The sequence below is a fragment of the Rhinolophus ferrumequinum genome, chromosome 17 (genome assembly GCF_004115265.2).
Source record: "Rhinolophus ferrumequinum isolate MPI-CBG mRhiFer1 chromosome 17, mRhiFer1_v1.p, whole genome shotgun sequence".
Lineage (NCBI taxonomy): Eukaryota > Metazoa > Chordata > Mammalia > Chiroptera > Rhinolophidae > Rhinolophus > Rhinolophus ferrumequinum.
The window spans coordinates 50,716,651-50,731,781 of NC_046300.1; the positions used below are offsets into that span (position 1 = coordinate 50,716,651).

General features: G+C 43.7%; 1 protein-coding gene across 14 annotated transcripts in view; it reads right to left on the bottom strand.

Moving 5' to 3' along the window:
• The window catches only part of ERC2 (ELKS/RAB6-interacting/CAST family member 2), a 923,425-nt gene that overhangs the window by 88,683 nt on the left and 819,611 nt on the right, over positions 1-15,131 (bottom strand). For 12 of the 14 annotated variants that reach the window (XM_033133187.1, XM_033133185.1, XM_033133181.1 and 9 more), the window contains one exon: positions 10,444-10,631. The exons of the other annotated variants lie outside the window; for them this stretch is intronic. Coding sequence is in view for 10 of the 12 variants with exons in the window: in XM_033133185.1 (XP_032989076.1) it covers positions 10,575-10,631 (57 nt within the window). In the remaining 2 variants the exon portion in view is untranslated. The remainder of the gene's footprint in view (positions 1-10,443; positions 10,632-15,131) is intronic. 14 annotated transcript variants of the gene reach the window in all.

Below are 15,131 nucleotides of genomic sequence, written 5' to 3' on the forward strand. Positions count from 1 at the left end.
CTAGAAGCCGAACTCAAACGCTCATCTGCCTGACTCAGAGACTTTGCCTCCCCATGCTAGGCTGCCTCTCTTGAAATGCAAAAGTAGCCAAACCTGCCACTGCCATAGTTAACAAGCTAATACAGAAGAGGAAGTTATTTTTAAAAATAAGCAAGAAATCTTGCCATAAATTACAAACTTGTAGATTCCAAGGAAAGTTCACATCCCCAGTCCTGTTGTATTAAGAGTCTGTCTTCCAGCACACACATTTTCCAGCTTGTTAAACTGAGGTGACTCTACATTTGTTCATGAAGAGTTTGGCAACTTCTGAAAAAATGTTGAAAATAGTGCAATGATCAAAAGATAAAAGTCCTCTCTCTTCTTATTTGCTTAGAAGGACCTCACAGTTTTAAATATTTTCTCTATTAATAAACACAAGCGAGTTGATTCCAAAATCAAGATATCTGTTTAAATGTAGACCAAAGGACTGAGGTAAAAAAAGACATAGATATAACTTGCTTATCTTTAACAGGATACATTGAAACTAAATAGTGGTTTAATAGCATCTTTCCAACATTTTTGTCTCCTAATGGATTTTGCAGGATTATTTTACATTGAAATTTTCCCTGTCCAATAGCAAAGTTCCTCAAAGATTCTATTCCCATCCCTTACCCTTTTGGGAGATGGCAGGGGGAAAATAGGGGGCAGTGAAAAAAACCCCGCTTGCAAATCCTTTTCCAAAAATCTTTGGCTGAACAAAGACTTTCCCATTTAAGAGCAGGTGACAGTAAGATCTCTCCCATAGGCAACACATTAAGACTCTCCGCAGAAGTAAACAAATCCGTTATGATGAAAGCCGGACATTCCTCAGGGCTGGGATCTAATGAAAATGTCAGTGTTTTATGCAGTTTAAAAACTGACAATTCAACAGTTTTACAGGAGCTATTTAACATTTATCATCACTTACAAGAGCTCAAATGCAGACAAGGAGAACAGCAACAGAAGAAACTCAGTGACTCCTTGCTTAGAAACCACTATGTTATCCATAACCTCTGAGGGTTTTACAGTTTGTCAATTACCGGCACCCTCAGGCAACAGGGCAGAGGTCTGGGTAAAGACAAGTGGGAAATCCATACTCCAAGGTATCATCATCACACTGACCAGGTTCTGTACTTTCATTTACACCCCTGCCCATTAAAGACCCAACAGTGAGGAGTCAGGACACTAGAGAAAGCCACTAAGCCAACTGAAGGTGATGTATTAAGAGCCTCTGAGTGTTTTCCAATCTGCTTTAGATACTATCCAAACCATGAAGAGAAGAGAAATAGAATATGTAACTCCTAAACCAGAAGGGAAAATAAAAAGAAATAAAGAAAGCATACTCAATTCAAACAAAGCAGTAAAAGAGAGAAAATGAAGGAAAAAAACAAACAAACCATGATAATCGAACATGCAAAATAAAAAGAAAAGTTAAGTCCAGATAGATTAGTTACAATAAATATAAACAGCTTAAATTCACCCATCAAAAGACAGAGACACCAGGTTTTAAAAAAATAACCAGCTTTATAGTACTTATAAAATGGACCAGTGACACACAAAGGATGAAAATAAAAGGATGGAAAAAGCATACACTCACATACATTAACCAAAAGGATGCTGCTATAGTAATGTTATCGGATAAAATAAAACTGATACATAAAAACATTAATAGGGATAAAGAGGGATATTAATTAATGATAACAAGAACAAACTACTGGGAAGCTATAACATTAAAGAAATGTAATACAGTTCATATAGTAACCTAGAAATAGAGAAAATAAAAATTGAATTACTAAATGACCAAACCCCTAATCATCATGAGTATTTGAAGGCTTATCTCTCAGAAACTGAACAGCTAAACAGCTAAAATATTAGTAGCGATATAGATTTCAGTTATATAATTTATAAGCTTTGTCTAAAAAAAACACACAAAGACTATGCACTCAAGGAGAGAATACGCATTCTCTTCCAGTACGCATGTAATGTTCACAAAAAATCGAACATGTGCTTGGCCATTATAAAATCTCAAGTGATATCAGATGCTTGACATCTGAAATTCTCTGTTGAAAGAATAATGAAATTTTAGAACCTTACACATTAAGGCTATTCCACCAGTTCCTTGCCTAGAAAATTAACCTCATTTCAAGCCTATTTTTGGCGTCACCTCAGAGAAGCCTTCTCTGATCGCCTTAGGTAGAGTAGCTCACTCCATGTCCAGTCACTCCCTACGATATTGCTCTATTGTATTTTCTTTATGAAATTAACTGGTCTCTGAAATCCTCATTTGTTTTCTCTACTGATTTATTGTCTCCCCCCTCTTCCCCCCCCATGGAATACCTTTGCAATCTCTCACTCCTGGAATGAAGCCTGACACATAGTAGGCACTCAATAAATATTTGCTGGTGTCAGCCTGACTTGGCAGCCTGCAGTGCTCAGGGGCCCTCACAGAGGTACCGATCTCTCCTCTAGAACAGATCACATTACATTAGGATTATTTGTGTGACGGTCTCAGGAAGAGAGAGTGAGCTTGTCATCACATCTGCATATGTAACAGATGCCAAAGTAATGGTTGTTGAATAAACTATGACCTCCCCCCATGTGCCAGACGAAGTCGGAAACCTTGCAAAGCCACGTGACCCGCTTAAAGCCACATCTTGTTAATGAAAGTACCTGACTGTGGGCATCACCCCAATCCCCTCCAAGTGACCTCTGTAACACATCCTGTCATGTGTGGAGATTGCAAATAAGGACCGAGAAGACAGTTTGGAAATACCTTTTCGTTTTTATCACACTTAGTGTTTCTGTTACTATTATATACACTAGCCTTTGCCAAATCTATTAAAATTGACTCAAATAATCATTTCTCATAATAAATGCGTGTCTGTACGAGGACTGCATTTTTCAATGAAAGAAACAAGACTGGAGCTTAAAATAATAGCTTGTTGACTCAAAATCTGCACTGTGGACGTATTATCAGCCCAGTGGTTAAAGAAAGAGGAATCACTATGTGGCCTTGGACAGTTGCCCAGTGGCCCTCAACCTCAGTTTCTATATCTCTGAAATGGTCATAAGATCAATACTTACTTCATAGGTTGCTCTGAAGGCTAATTAGATTAATCCAACAAAGCACTGAATATAGTACATGTCCCAATGAGCTTGATAAATGTTGCTAAGATTTCGGACCCTTGCGGAGCTAAATCAATTACTTTGCCTTAGTTGTTTGCAAGTTTTGCTCAAGACACTGGTTTTTGATAATCATCTGCCTTCCGGAGCTCTTCCAGAGATGTAACACGATTATAGAATGAGTCCTAAGGTTCCTTTGAATCTGATTAAATCCATTCCTTGTTGTGAGAGCTGAGCTAGAAAAATCCTGGCCAATGCCAGATGTACTTGTTGAATGCCCTTTTTACTGAAGATTTCAGGAAGATGAGGCTGCTAGAGGGGCAGCCAAGATGACAGCACTGATTAACAAAAGGGGCATATTGTCTGGCACATTCTTCTCTGACCTAACCCTCCTCCTGCCGCAGAAGGAACTATTCTAGAATGGAAAGTTTCCACCATAAACATCTGCTTGCCAGATCTGCCCCGGCACTGGAGCCACTGGTGAGACCCATGAGGCACTGAGGCTTTGCTTTGGATTGGGAGGTACTTGCTGAAGGCACAGCCAAACTGCAAATTTATCATAAAAGACAGGAGCAGCACAATTTTACTGGGGGCTCCTTTAAAAGATCAAACATTTTTGCATACCCCTCCACCTAAGTAATATTATTTCTCTTATTTTTTGATTCAGAAAAACACCTGATGAGAAAAAGCTACTAGGAATTCAGTAATGTTTTCAAATGAATTATTATTTTCAAAGTCACAATACTATCTATGCACATATCAGAAATTGTCACACATATATTTATGAGGCATTTTGTGTGTGTGTGTTTGTGTGTTTCAGGCCTCCCAAGGGGCTTTAGTCCACAGTGAAATGTAGTTCACTGATTTAAAATGTAGAATTTGTTCCCTTTAAACCAGTGTTTTTAAACATCGGCACTATTGATATTTTAAGCTGGATAAATCTGTGTGTGTGTGTAGAGGGTGCAGTGGGGGTGGGGGGTTGTCCTGCGCATTGTGGGTTATTTAGCAAAGTCCTTGGTCTCTACCCATTAGATACCAGTAGCACCCTCCTCACACACCACTTGAGTTGTGATTATAAAAAATGTCTCTAGACATTGCCAAATGTCCCCTGGGGGGCAAAATCGCCCCCAAATGAAAAAGCACTGCTTTAAACATTCTCTACATTTAAACTCTCTCGAATGAGAGCTGTTTATTGAGGCAAGCTATAGAAGAGGAAGTGAATAAGGGCTAAGCAAGAACAGTTGGAATACTCACACTTAACGGGTGTGAGATTCTGATTAGCTGGATGATAATAATGATTTTATCTATTTATTTTGTACCCCAGCATTAATCTTGCAAGGAGAGTCTTGGGGATAAAAGGGCCCTGGATACGTAGGAGACCAGAATTCTATTCCCACCTCCACCAGGAGCCAACTATGTGACCATAGCAAATCGCACCCTTCTCTGGGCCTCATATGTGCATACGGGGCATTAAAGCAGAGGAGTATAGCTACAATGGAAAATGGAAGGGGATTTCTACCATCCATCACCCACTGAAAATGCAATAATGGACTCACAACTAGTTTTAGAAGCAGCTAAGAGCTCAGTCACCGTTACAGAAAATACCATGTGAAATAAAGCGTAAACTTGCAAGGTTATCCCAGAATATCGAGATATAAAGTATGAGGGACAAGATGACGGATGTGGGCATGAGATAGTGAAGAACCCGAGGATAACAGATGCACCAGAAGAAAAGGCTAAGACTATGAAAAGAAGCAACGCACTTACATAGATGGAAAGCATATGTAGCAGGTTAAAAGGGCTTAGTGAACACCAGGAAAATTTAAAGGAGGCAAATACCAGCTATAGTCTGGCAAAAGTATTGACTTGTCTGCAGAAAGAAAAACCAACCCGTAAGCACCTAGTAAGAAAATAACAGGCTTCCTGTAAGCAGCACAGGTCTGGCCCGCCTCAGGAACCCAACGCAGGACAGGAGCTCCACTCGCATGCACAAGACAAGGCCAGCATCTGTGTCCACCATCTTCCCCATCCAAGCCCCATGGTTTTTTTTGATAGAGCTGGGATTTCAATCTAAAACAATTTCGCTTTTTACATTATATCCCTTTTCTTTTAAGAGCCTCTTCTGATGCGTTTATGACAGGGGTTTGTGATGTTCGAGCCCAGTTCAGGAAGAGGGCTGGGATCGAGAAGAGTGCTGATGCGAGCGGAATACTTGTCCAGGGAGCAGGTCAGCTGTGCACGGGCCACACTGAAGCCTTTCCGAAGCTGTGCACGGGCACCTGGCCTTAGAGCCCCACCCAGAGTCAGAACCCTGACGTGGGGCCTAGGTGAGTGTCTGCTTGGTTCTAACAAGGTCCCAGGTGGGTGGTGATCCACTGACCCTACAAGCCCTGACACATAGCCTCTGGACAGGTGGCTGGAGAGGCAAACCTGGACATCATTCCTGCTGCGCCTGATCAGAGCAAGGCCAGCACGAGGCCCGCGTCTGCACGTCTCAGTGAGGGCTGCACATTATGCTGACAGGGGTCGGGGAGGTCACGTGAATGGGACATGAGACTGGTGTAGGAAAGGCAGACGTTAGCGGCCCACAAACTGAAGAGGGCAGGCGGGCACACAGGGGATTGCTGTGGCAACCTCTGGGAACGTGGCCTTGTGGAGCTGGATCATCTGATTTTTCCCAAAGTCCAGACAGCTGGATTTAATGTGATATTTGCAGGTTTGGGGGACCCTGCATGGGCCAGAAGAATTGGGAAGAAGTGACGTGTAGGCTCTGTTTTGGATCATAGGCTCAAACTTCTCAGGTCTGCAGAAATGTTCCCTTCGCTTTAATCAAAGAGAGCTTATGTCTCTTCAAAAACAGCAAGTAGAAGCCTAGATGCTCCAAATGACTATCTTCATTAATTTGTTAATTGTTTTAAAAGCCAGCCAGAGGGCCCCGAAGCTCACCCGCTCCCTGTCATTTTGTGTTCAGCTGGGCTTTGTGCAGACAGTCAGGGAGCTGTCCTCAGGCACTAAAATGTCAGTGCTTATGCCACGAGTTCCCTCCCGAGGGGGAGGGCTGCCTTTCTGAAGAGAAGCAGACACACGCAAGCCTAGTACCCCGGACTGTCATTCCAAAATGACAGGAGAGGGGTGGGCAGCTAGGGCTTCTGCAGAACTCAATGGGACAAGAACACAAAGGGATTCAGCAGCCAGAGTTAGTTTGGCACTTCCTCTATAATAATCAGAATCGCCTGGGACCTTACCATGTGCCGGGCACCGTGTTTTGGCTGCACAGTTAAACAGGATGTCCTCAAGAACTGCTTTTGGATAGGTGGATGGATAAATAAATGAATCAGGCATTGCTTTTCATTTCACATTCTCAAAATTAAACCTCAGCATTATGAGGGCATTTGGATTTGCAGAATCTCTTCTTTCATCTGTCAACTATTTCTGAGTGCCAAATCTGTGCCAAGGCAGTGTGCAAGGCACCAAGACAGAAACAGACAGAGACCCTGCCCTCAAACTGTGTTCTGGCTCAGACAGATGAGACATGTACAGTGATGAGTTGGAGTCAAGAAGGCAGTGGGTGAAGGCAGTTCCCCCCAGGAAGATTCTCTGAAGATGCTCAAATACTTCCCTAAAAGTCATGTAAAAAGCCTCCAGGGAATAGTAAAATGTCCCCCACAGGCAGCTTTGTTCTCAAGGAGGAGATCAGCAGAGGCTGCCCCGCCAAAAGGAGGGATCTCAGAGAGAGGCACCTGAAGAGCTGGAGGAACCAAGAAAAGGAAAAGAAATACATGCCAAGGTGCTGATGTAACACTCAGGCATGGTGCATCTGCTGCTAAGGGATGCTGGGAAATCTCAGTCGCTCTGGGGAAGAGCCCTTCCCTTGGGGTTCACTCTGCAGGGAGACTGGGTGTTTTCACCCCACACTTTCTGCTGTGGCAGCCTCTATGGGCAGAGTCCCAGATAGTATGGGATGTGGTCCAGCTCCCCTGAGACACTTCCCCTTCCCCACCCCACCCCCAGTATGCCACCAACCTAGCCACATACCCGAACACCTAGTCATCCTTTAGTTCTGAGCCTCACTTCATGTCCACAGAGAAGCCTTTCCCGTCAGCCCCAGAGGGAGCCTACTTCCCTGTTCTCTGCTCTCCTAGCTCCCTCATCCCTCACAGGGCCTTTCTAAGTGTGAAAATGCACCTTTATCCCTGTCCTTATTTGCTGAAGTCTGCAGCCTCTGGGCTGCGAGTTGCAGGAGGGCAGGAACAGGCCATGTCTGTCTTGTTCACTTGTATATTCTCAGTCACAAGGCACAGACTAGCTTCTCCTTCCAATAGGAAGGGCTTCCTGGCAAGCCAGGGAGCTTACACAGTGGAGACTTCCCTCTGCTTCCTGGAAGAACTTTACAAGACAAGGTGAAGCTGAAAGGCCAGCAGGAGCCAGAACTTTCCCACCGCCCACTGCCCTTAATGGCTCCTCCAAACCAACTTTCCCTCTTCTGCTGACGATCTCAAATGAGAGGCTTCCTAAAAAGCAAACAGTACCCCAAACCAGAGACGCTACACTTATAATATTGTCCGTCACTGTGGATAGTCAAAACAAAATCAAGACAGAAAACAAAACCAAAACCATTGCCCCTGCTTTGGCTCTAGTAGTCCTAAATCTTTAAGAATCCCTTTACCTAAAATTCAAGTTTTTGTTTTTTAACAAATCATATTTAACATATATGTTTCCCCTTTCTTATTATGAAGAGAACCCTAAGAGACCATTTTTTCACATTCGATAAAAATATCCAACCAGTTGCTTTGTTCCCAAATTCCATTGCACATTTAATATCCCAAAGATGAAAACTGGCATTCACAGATAGTTTTTTATACAGATAAAACCTAATCAATGTGACTGCCATCTTTCCTAAAAGTCAGTGACGACAGCAAAAATCACGCCTCGGCTCCATCAGTGCTCCGGTACCTCACAGGTGATCTCAGCAGCATCTCACATCTGCGGCCACGTTCATTCCATTACAGTACGTGGCTGAGTACTATGCCTGCCAGGCCAACTCTCAGACTGAGACACCCATACAAATACACAACACTACGATTAAACTAAACTACACTTATTATAATATTTCCTTAAGGATTCAGCAAGTCCTTTCACTATACACTAAGATGAGGTCACTAGTATTGATTATCATATTAATATACAATCACATCAATATATATGAGTATCAATATATTAACAAACAGGGACATTGGTTTAGAACCATTTCACCATATGAAAAAATACTTCAGTGACCAAGCCTATTATTTAACCTTTGCAATTCTCTCTCTTCCGTCCCCTTCCTCTACACTCCTGCTGACACCACACTCCGCAGGCACGTTTGAGGATGAGAAAGAAGGCCAGTGTGGTGTGGCAGAGCCCTGGGGGAAGGGAGAATAGCACCAGATGAGAGCGGGCAGGTAAGCAAGGGATGGAGCATGTCAGGCCCTGTAAGCCTTAGCCAAGCATTTACAGTTATTCCAGTACAAAGGGAACCGCCTGGAGGGACTTAGGATGTGAGCATAATTCACGTTTTATACAGAACACTCTGCCTAACTGTCTGATGAATTTATGCCTTGTGCCCGTGATTGGATCACAAGCTCCTGGATGACAGGGCTATAGGTACATTCCTAAGAATGCCCTCACCTCATGCACGCACAGAAGTTTTAAACCAGTAGTTCTCACACTTCTGTGTGCAGCAGAATCATAAGGAAGTTCATTGAAACCTGGCTTGCTGGACCCCACCTGCAGAGTTTCTGATTCTGTCGGTCTGGGTAGAACCTAAGAATCTGCATTTCTAACAAGGTCCCAGGTGATGTGGCGAAGCAGGTTAGCTGGTCCAGACAGGGCACTTAGACAGCCGGTGTTTAAATCTGTTTGTTGAGTAAATCAGTCAATGAAGGGACACAAGAATGGTTTTTTTCAAATGAAACAATAGAAACAATCCGTGGTTTGAGTCTGACATAAAATGGCAATTATTTATTCTAATTTTTCTTTTCTTTTTCTTTCCTTAAATTATTCCCTCACTATATTCTTCAATGATAACGAGGGCTAACCCTTGCATGCAGACGTGCTCTGAAAGGAAATATATTATTGTGATCACACAAGATGAGACACTTTAGACACTGCATCGCCAAGTTTAATTATAAATCAAATGTCATTCAGAGTTTTTTTGTTTTTTGGGGTTTTTTTTGTCTTTTAGGCGAAAGTATGTGATTTGTGTAGACAATAATTACCTGCTTCAATCCAGAAAGGATATGAGGTGGTGAGGCATACACTGGTGCTATTCCAAAACCGAAAATTAAACTAAACTTTTCCTTGGAATTGGGGAGTAAAGTCCACCATGGCCCATCTGTGTTTGGTTCAAAGCATACAGTCTCGGTGAACACACCTACAACAAGAGGTTGTTCAGACTCTTTCTTGAAGGAATCCCCAAAGATTTCAATTTAGGTGCTTACTGCCAAAGCAGAAGTGCAACTGAAGAATGTAAAGAGAGACTCAGAACAAATAGAAGGAGAATATTCTTCTGACCCAGGAGAGCTGGTCCAGGCCACAATGTAAGACATACCCAGGGACTCTGAGGGTTTACTCTGTCCCACCACATGAAGCTGTGGTTTCCACATGCAAACGTCCATCCACCCAGAAATTGTTATTGTGGTTCAAGCAACAACGGGCAGTCCAAACTCAGGGACAGCTAGGGACTTGGGGGTTCAGGAGGAAGACCCTTTCCCTGAGGCCTACTAAGTCATAGGTTCATGTTCTGCTTAGGGAAAAGGCTGGTTAGCCATACCCCCAGAATTGTGTAGGGCTATAATTAAACACTGAGGGGTGACCCTAAATGAAGGCTCATCTCTTCAATAGTTATTCAGGATCTCATGGGCAACATATCAAAATATCAAAAGCCAGAGAATCAAAACAAGAAAGGCCACTGGAAATCACGTTTGTCTTGAAACGCAAATAACAGATATAACCGTCATGAAATAAGAACCAATGAATGAACCGCACTCTCTGTCTACCTAGCAAGACACAACCAACACACGTGGTCAGTGCAACAAGTTACCTTGTGGATAATGAACTTGAATTCCTGTCCTACGCTGGTGGGAATCATGGTGCCGGCTGATTACGATTAAATACAAAACTAGCAACCCCTACATTCGAGCAAAAAATCAAGCCCAGGTGAGCCCCCAAATGCAACGCCATGGAGCAGCAGCAATTTGAAACCCAGCTCCCCATGGCATCTGCCGTTACCCACCTCCAAAAGGGTAAAAGGAAACATTGGACCTGCTCTGGTGTGACACTGCCACCGGATCCTCCCGCTGTCTCCCTCCTCCGCTTCTTCTTTACAGACAGGTAAAGTTGGATCTCTTGAAGGAACTGGGGGCTCCCACTCTAGGCAAAGGTTGGACAGGTGATCAGTGTACAGCATGAGATTGGACTGAGCCTCCGGGCCTCCAACAGAGCTGGGTCATCTGGGGCAATGAAAATTATAAGCAACAAGAAAGGGGTATTAGCAGCAAGGGTAGGGAAGCCCAGGCAGCACACACCATGATCCCTGGGACACGCAGCAGCCACGCCTTTCTTCATTCAGTCTTTCCAAACACACTCATCAAACACTGCTCCAGGCTCTGGGGATATAGTAGGGACAAATATAAACCCAAGCCTTGGTCTCATGGAGCTTATGGGCTATTCAGAACGAGACAAGCAATTACAGGACAAAGGGTAAAGGAAACTGGAGGATGCCATGGAGCACAAAGCAAAGGGCAGCCAACCCAGACTGGTGATCGGTAGTCAGGGAAGGCTCCCTGGAAGAAGTGACATTTAACACTGAACCCGGAGGACCTATGGTGTTAGCCAGACAAGATTGGGATGTGGACAAGATTCTGAGATGAAAAAGCATGGCTGGTCTGAGGCACTGAAAACCCTTTGTTCTCAGCCATTCTCCAGCCTGCAGCCTTCGCTCAACCAGAGCACCAGATCTGGAGTGTGCAGCAATCATCACAAGGTGCTCCTCCAATCCCCACAATCCAGTCATGTTTTGACCGCTTCAGGTAGGATCTTGGGAAAGGACTTAGAAAAAACAGTTTGTTCTATAAGAAGACAGAAAAAACAACAACAATAATGTGGAGTCGAACCGATACAGTAAAACCAGCTGCAGCAACCTGTTTTCTGCATACCGGCATCATAGGTCAGTGACATGCCATGCTCATCAGGACAGTTGAAACAAGACGCCGGACCGGAACTCGGCATCACCAAAGAGGGGGGCTCCAAGGCTCTTCCTTTCCTTTCCTCCAAGTCCCTGGGAAATTACAGAGGGAGCGCTTTGCTGTTCTCACCCTGGATGTTTTTGGTGTCTAGAAGGCTACCATGGACATGATACCTCCCACTTGCCTAATACAACTTTGGAAAACCAGATAGCTTACGAAGCCAATCTTGTCAGAGGCCTCCAAGCAAGAAAACAAAAGAAAACAAAACAAACCTGTGAAAGTCCCTGTAGCTTGAGTGCTGCCCAGGGTTCTAGCCACTTTTGCACTATGAAAGAGACAATCGTGGGGATGGTTTAAAGGTGGCAATAGCACTTGGTCGTTTTACCAAAATGCACGGTCCAAAGGGGCTCTCCTTTACATCTTCATATTATCATATAATTCAAGCCCTGCAAACAACATCCCTGACTGAACACGGAGAGAAACAAAACACTCATTTCTAAAAAGCAGAGCAGGCAGCCCTTCTAGAGACAAAGAAAGGATGTCTTTTTAACCTATGACAACACAAATTTGTTTAGGTTTTCCCTCCACTAAGTAAGTAAGCAATTAGGTTTTTTCCAATAAAAATATTCCTGTGCATGTGCAAACACCAGAGGCAATCATATAATTACCCTGCCCAATCAGATTCAATTGCTGACAGTTGAGTTCCCACTGCTCATTAACTTCAGATCACAATGAGGTCTTTACGGAAGCCCTTTCCAGTTTCTTTACAAAGGTTCCTATGATGCTGTGAGCGGTCCCAGCACTACCTCATCCAGGATAATCATCCGAAAATGGCCAGGGCCAAGGCCAGCCTACTCCGACTTCCCTCTGAAAAAATAAAGAGAGAAATTCGAAGAAAGACTGGCTTAAACACCCTTGCTTCATTTGGGGAATCTCACTTCTAAATATAATAGTAACCTTTCACCCCCACACTTTAAGTGCCGTAATTATGTAATTAAAACCAATTATGTCATTTAACATAGAGACTTTTTCAAGATCCACGACAAGCCAATTACCTCAACCATTGACCTCAGAAGATTTCCCACACTGACCTGCAACAATGAGGATTGGGATAAATTTAGACATTGGCTTCCGAAGGCTGGCATGGACTAGCTGGGTGGGTTGTAGCTGGTCTAGATTCATCTAGACTCGAGAAGCTGAACTGAATGCATTGGTATCTAAACAACTACTTGTGTGCACAGTGCTTCCAATATCCCAAGACACTTGCTTGATTTTCATAACCACCCCAATAGTATTATTACTTCCATGCCACAGATCAGAAAAAAGAGGCAGGGAGAGAGTTATGGAGTTATCTCAAATCATGCAACCAGTTGCCACACAGCCAGGGCATTAAAGACAAAACCAAGACAAGGATCTGAGTTTTCCACCACAGAATCCAAAGTCTCTTAACAGCAGTGTGTGTGTGTGTGTGTGTATTCTCCTGGGCATCCATTCCTCCTATTTTAATTATCTTACCCCAATTTTCCTTTAAGGCAATGCATCTTCCCTGCTTTCAGCACTCATGTACCACAAGAGGTTCCACTCCAGCTCAGGGCTATGCTGGAACCTGGGCCTCTAGGCCTCGTCCAATCAGCTCCTGGCGTTCCCCAATCACAGCATTGGTTCAGGGAAGAGCAACTGACCCAAATGTCATGCGGGGTCTCAGCTCCCGCCCCCTCCCCCACATAAGAACGCAGGACATGGTGAGGTCAAAAAGGAACACCCACAGAGCCATAGATAGGGGAGTCATACCACTATAGTCTAGCTGGCGGCTGGGTTGGAGACACAGGAAGCAGGAGCCACACTATCTGCAACCTGCGGTCCACTTCTCTGCAATCCGCAACCCGCACTCCGCCGTGCTAGCTGCAATCTGCACTTGCTAGCTCAGCCTCCATCTTCTTGCCAGCCCCCATTCTTTGTTAGCGTAGCCACAGCAATTATATTAGTGGCTAATGGCTAACTGGTGACAGCTGATGGCCATCTACTACCCGAACCAGCACCTTTCCATGTGAGGTCAAGAGCCTGGAAACCGCTCTCTGGGACTCCGTCCCTACACCAAGCGAAGGCCGTGAGAGACGATGTGACTTTATGGAGAATCTTAGGAAAGTCTTCTGTTTCCTAACTGGGCTTGTGTGTGAGAGGACGTAAGATCTGGTGGTTGAACAGCCAGCCATCTTGTTACTCCAGAAGAGTGAGGGATAATGGAGCCAAGAGATGTAGAGAGAGAGAAACTGGTTCCGGGAAACTACTTGAATCCCTTCATGTTGATAGTAGCGACATTTAGAACATGGGGTAGTTGAATAGCACACAGGAGAAAATACGAAGAACACCACCCCCTGCAGCTTGATTACACCTACCCAGCTTCATGATAAGGATGAAATTAATTGGCCAAGGCTGTGAGCAGCAGTCCTGCTTCTTGCTTACAACATAGTTAAATGCCTATTTTTGAGTTATTTAAAGAACGTACCATTTGATGGGTAGGAGGAAGCACTTTAATCTGCAAAATGATTTTTATCACAAGCTAAACATCCTTGTAACTTTTTGGTCCTCTGCTTTGGTCAAAGTTGTCTCTCCTTGGAGCTGAAACAGCTGTTGGAGCTGAAAAGGCCTGCCTTGACCTTGCACTTTGCCCTACTCAGTGGTACCCTTGTGCTCTCCAATTCCTGGATCCGTATGGGATGTAAGAAATCAGGACACATGCAATCATCAAAATGGAGCGTTTTCTTTCTTGTTTCTTAGGCCGTGAGGAAAAAGAAAAAAGAATGAGAATTCCTCTCATGTAGGATTTTGAACCTTGGCACTATTGCAACTTGGGGGTAGATAATTCTTTGTTGTTGGGTCTGCCTTATGCGTTATAGGATGGGTAATAGTGTCCTCTGACCTCTACACACTAGATGCCAGTAACGTCCCTCTCCCCATGTTGGGACACGCAGAAATGTCTCTCAACATTGTCAAATGTCTAGGTGTAGAAGTAAAAGGGGCCATATACTAAACCTGACAAGTTCAGGGGAGGCCTGCATGGCAGGCCCTACAAACTCAGCGATGGAAAGTAACCACATAGGATGCTCTGAACAGAAAAATTCCTAGTTAAAAGTGGTCATGATAGGTAATCACATTCTAGGCCTGTAGCTTCCTTGACAAAAGTCAAGGTTTACCTTAAGTGAGTCTGTCTATTGTCTTTTTGCATAGAAAATAACATACCTTTGAAATGTCCAAGTAATCTCCTTTCCCAGACCCCTCAGGGCACAACCTCCCACCAGAGGACTAGACCATACAACCCCTCATTGTTATCTTGTTGCCCACATACCATCTCTATGTGCTGTAAATATTCATTATTAACTATCCTGTACCAACCAATGTAAAACAAGTATGTGTCTCTCCATTTTACTCTTTATCCAATCCCAGAGATTTCTCTGCTTTGCTTTCTCCTGCCCCCTTAATCTACTACCAGTGGATTTCATTTTACCCTCCTTACGTCTCCTCCTTTGATTCTAACATATAAAATAAGCTTCAAAACTGCCATTCTCTACAGCATTGTCTTAATCCTTTGAAATCTTGCTTCCTGGCAATTGTTATTAGTTTGGCTCAAATAAATTCAGTAAACTTCTCTACAAGTTGGGACATTTCTTAGGGGTGAGGCCAAGATCACCACTGGTTGAGAATCACTGCTTTAATAGAACATGTGAGGTATTGGATTTGCTTCACAGCATCTTTGAAAATATAATT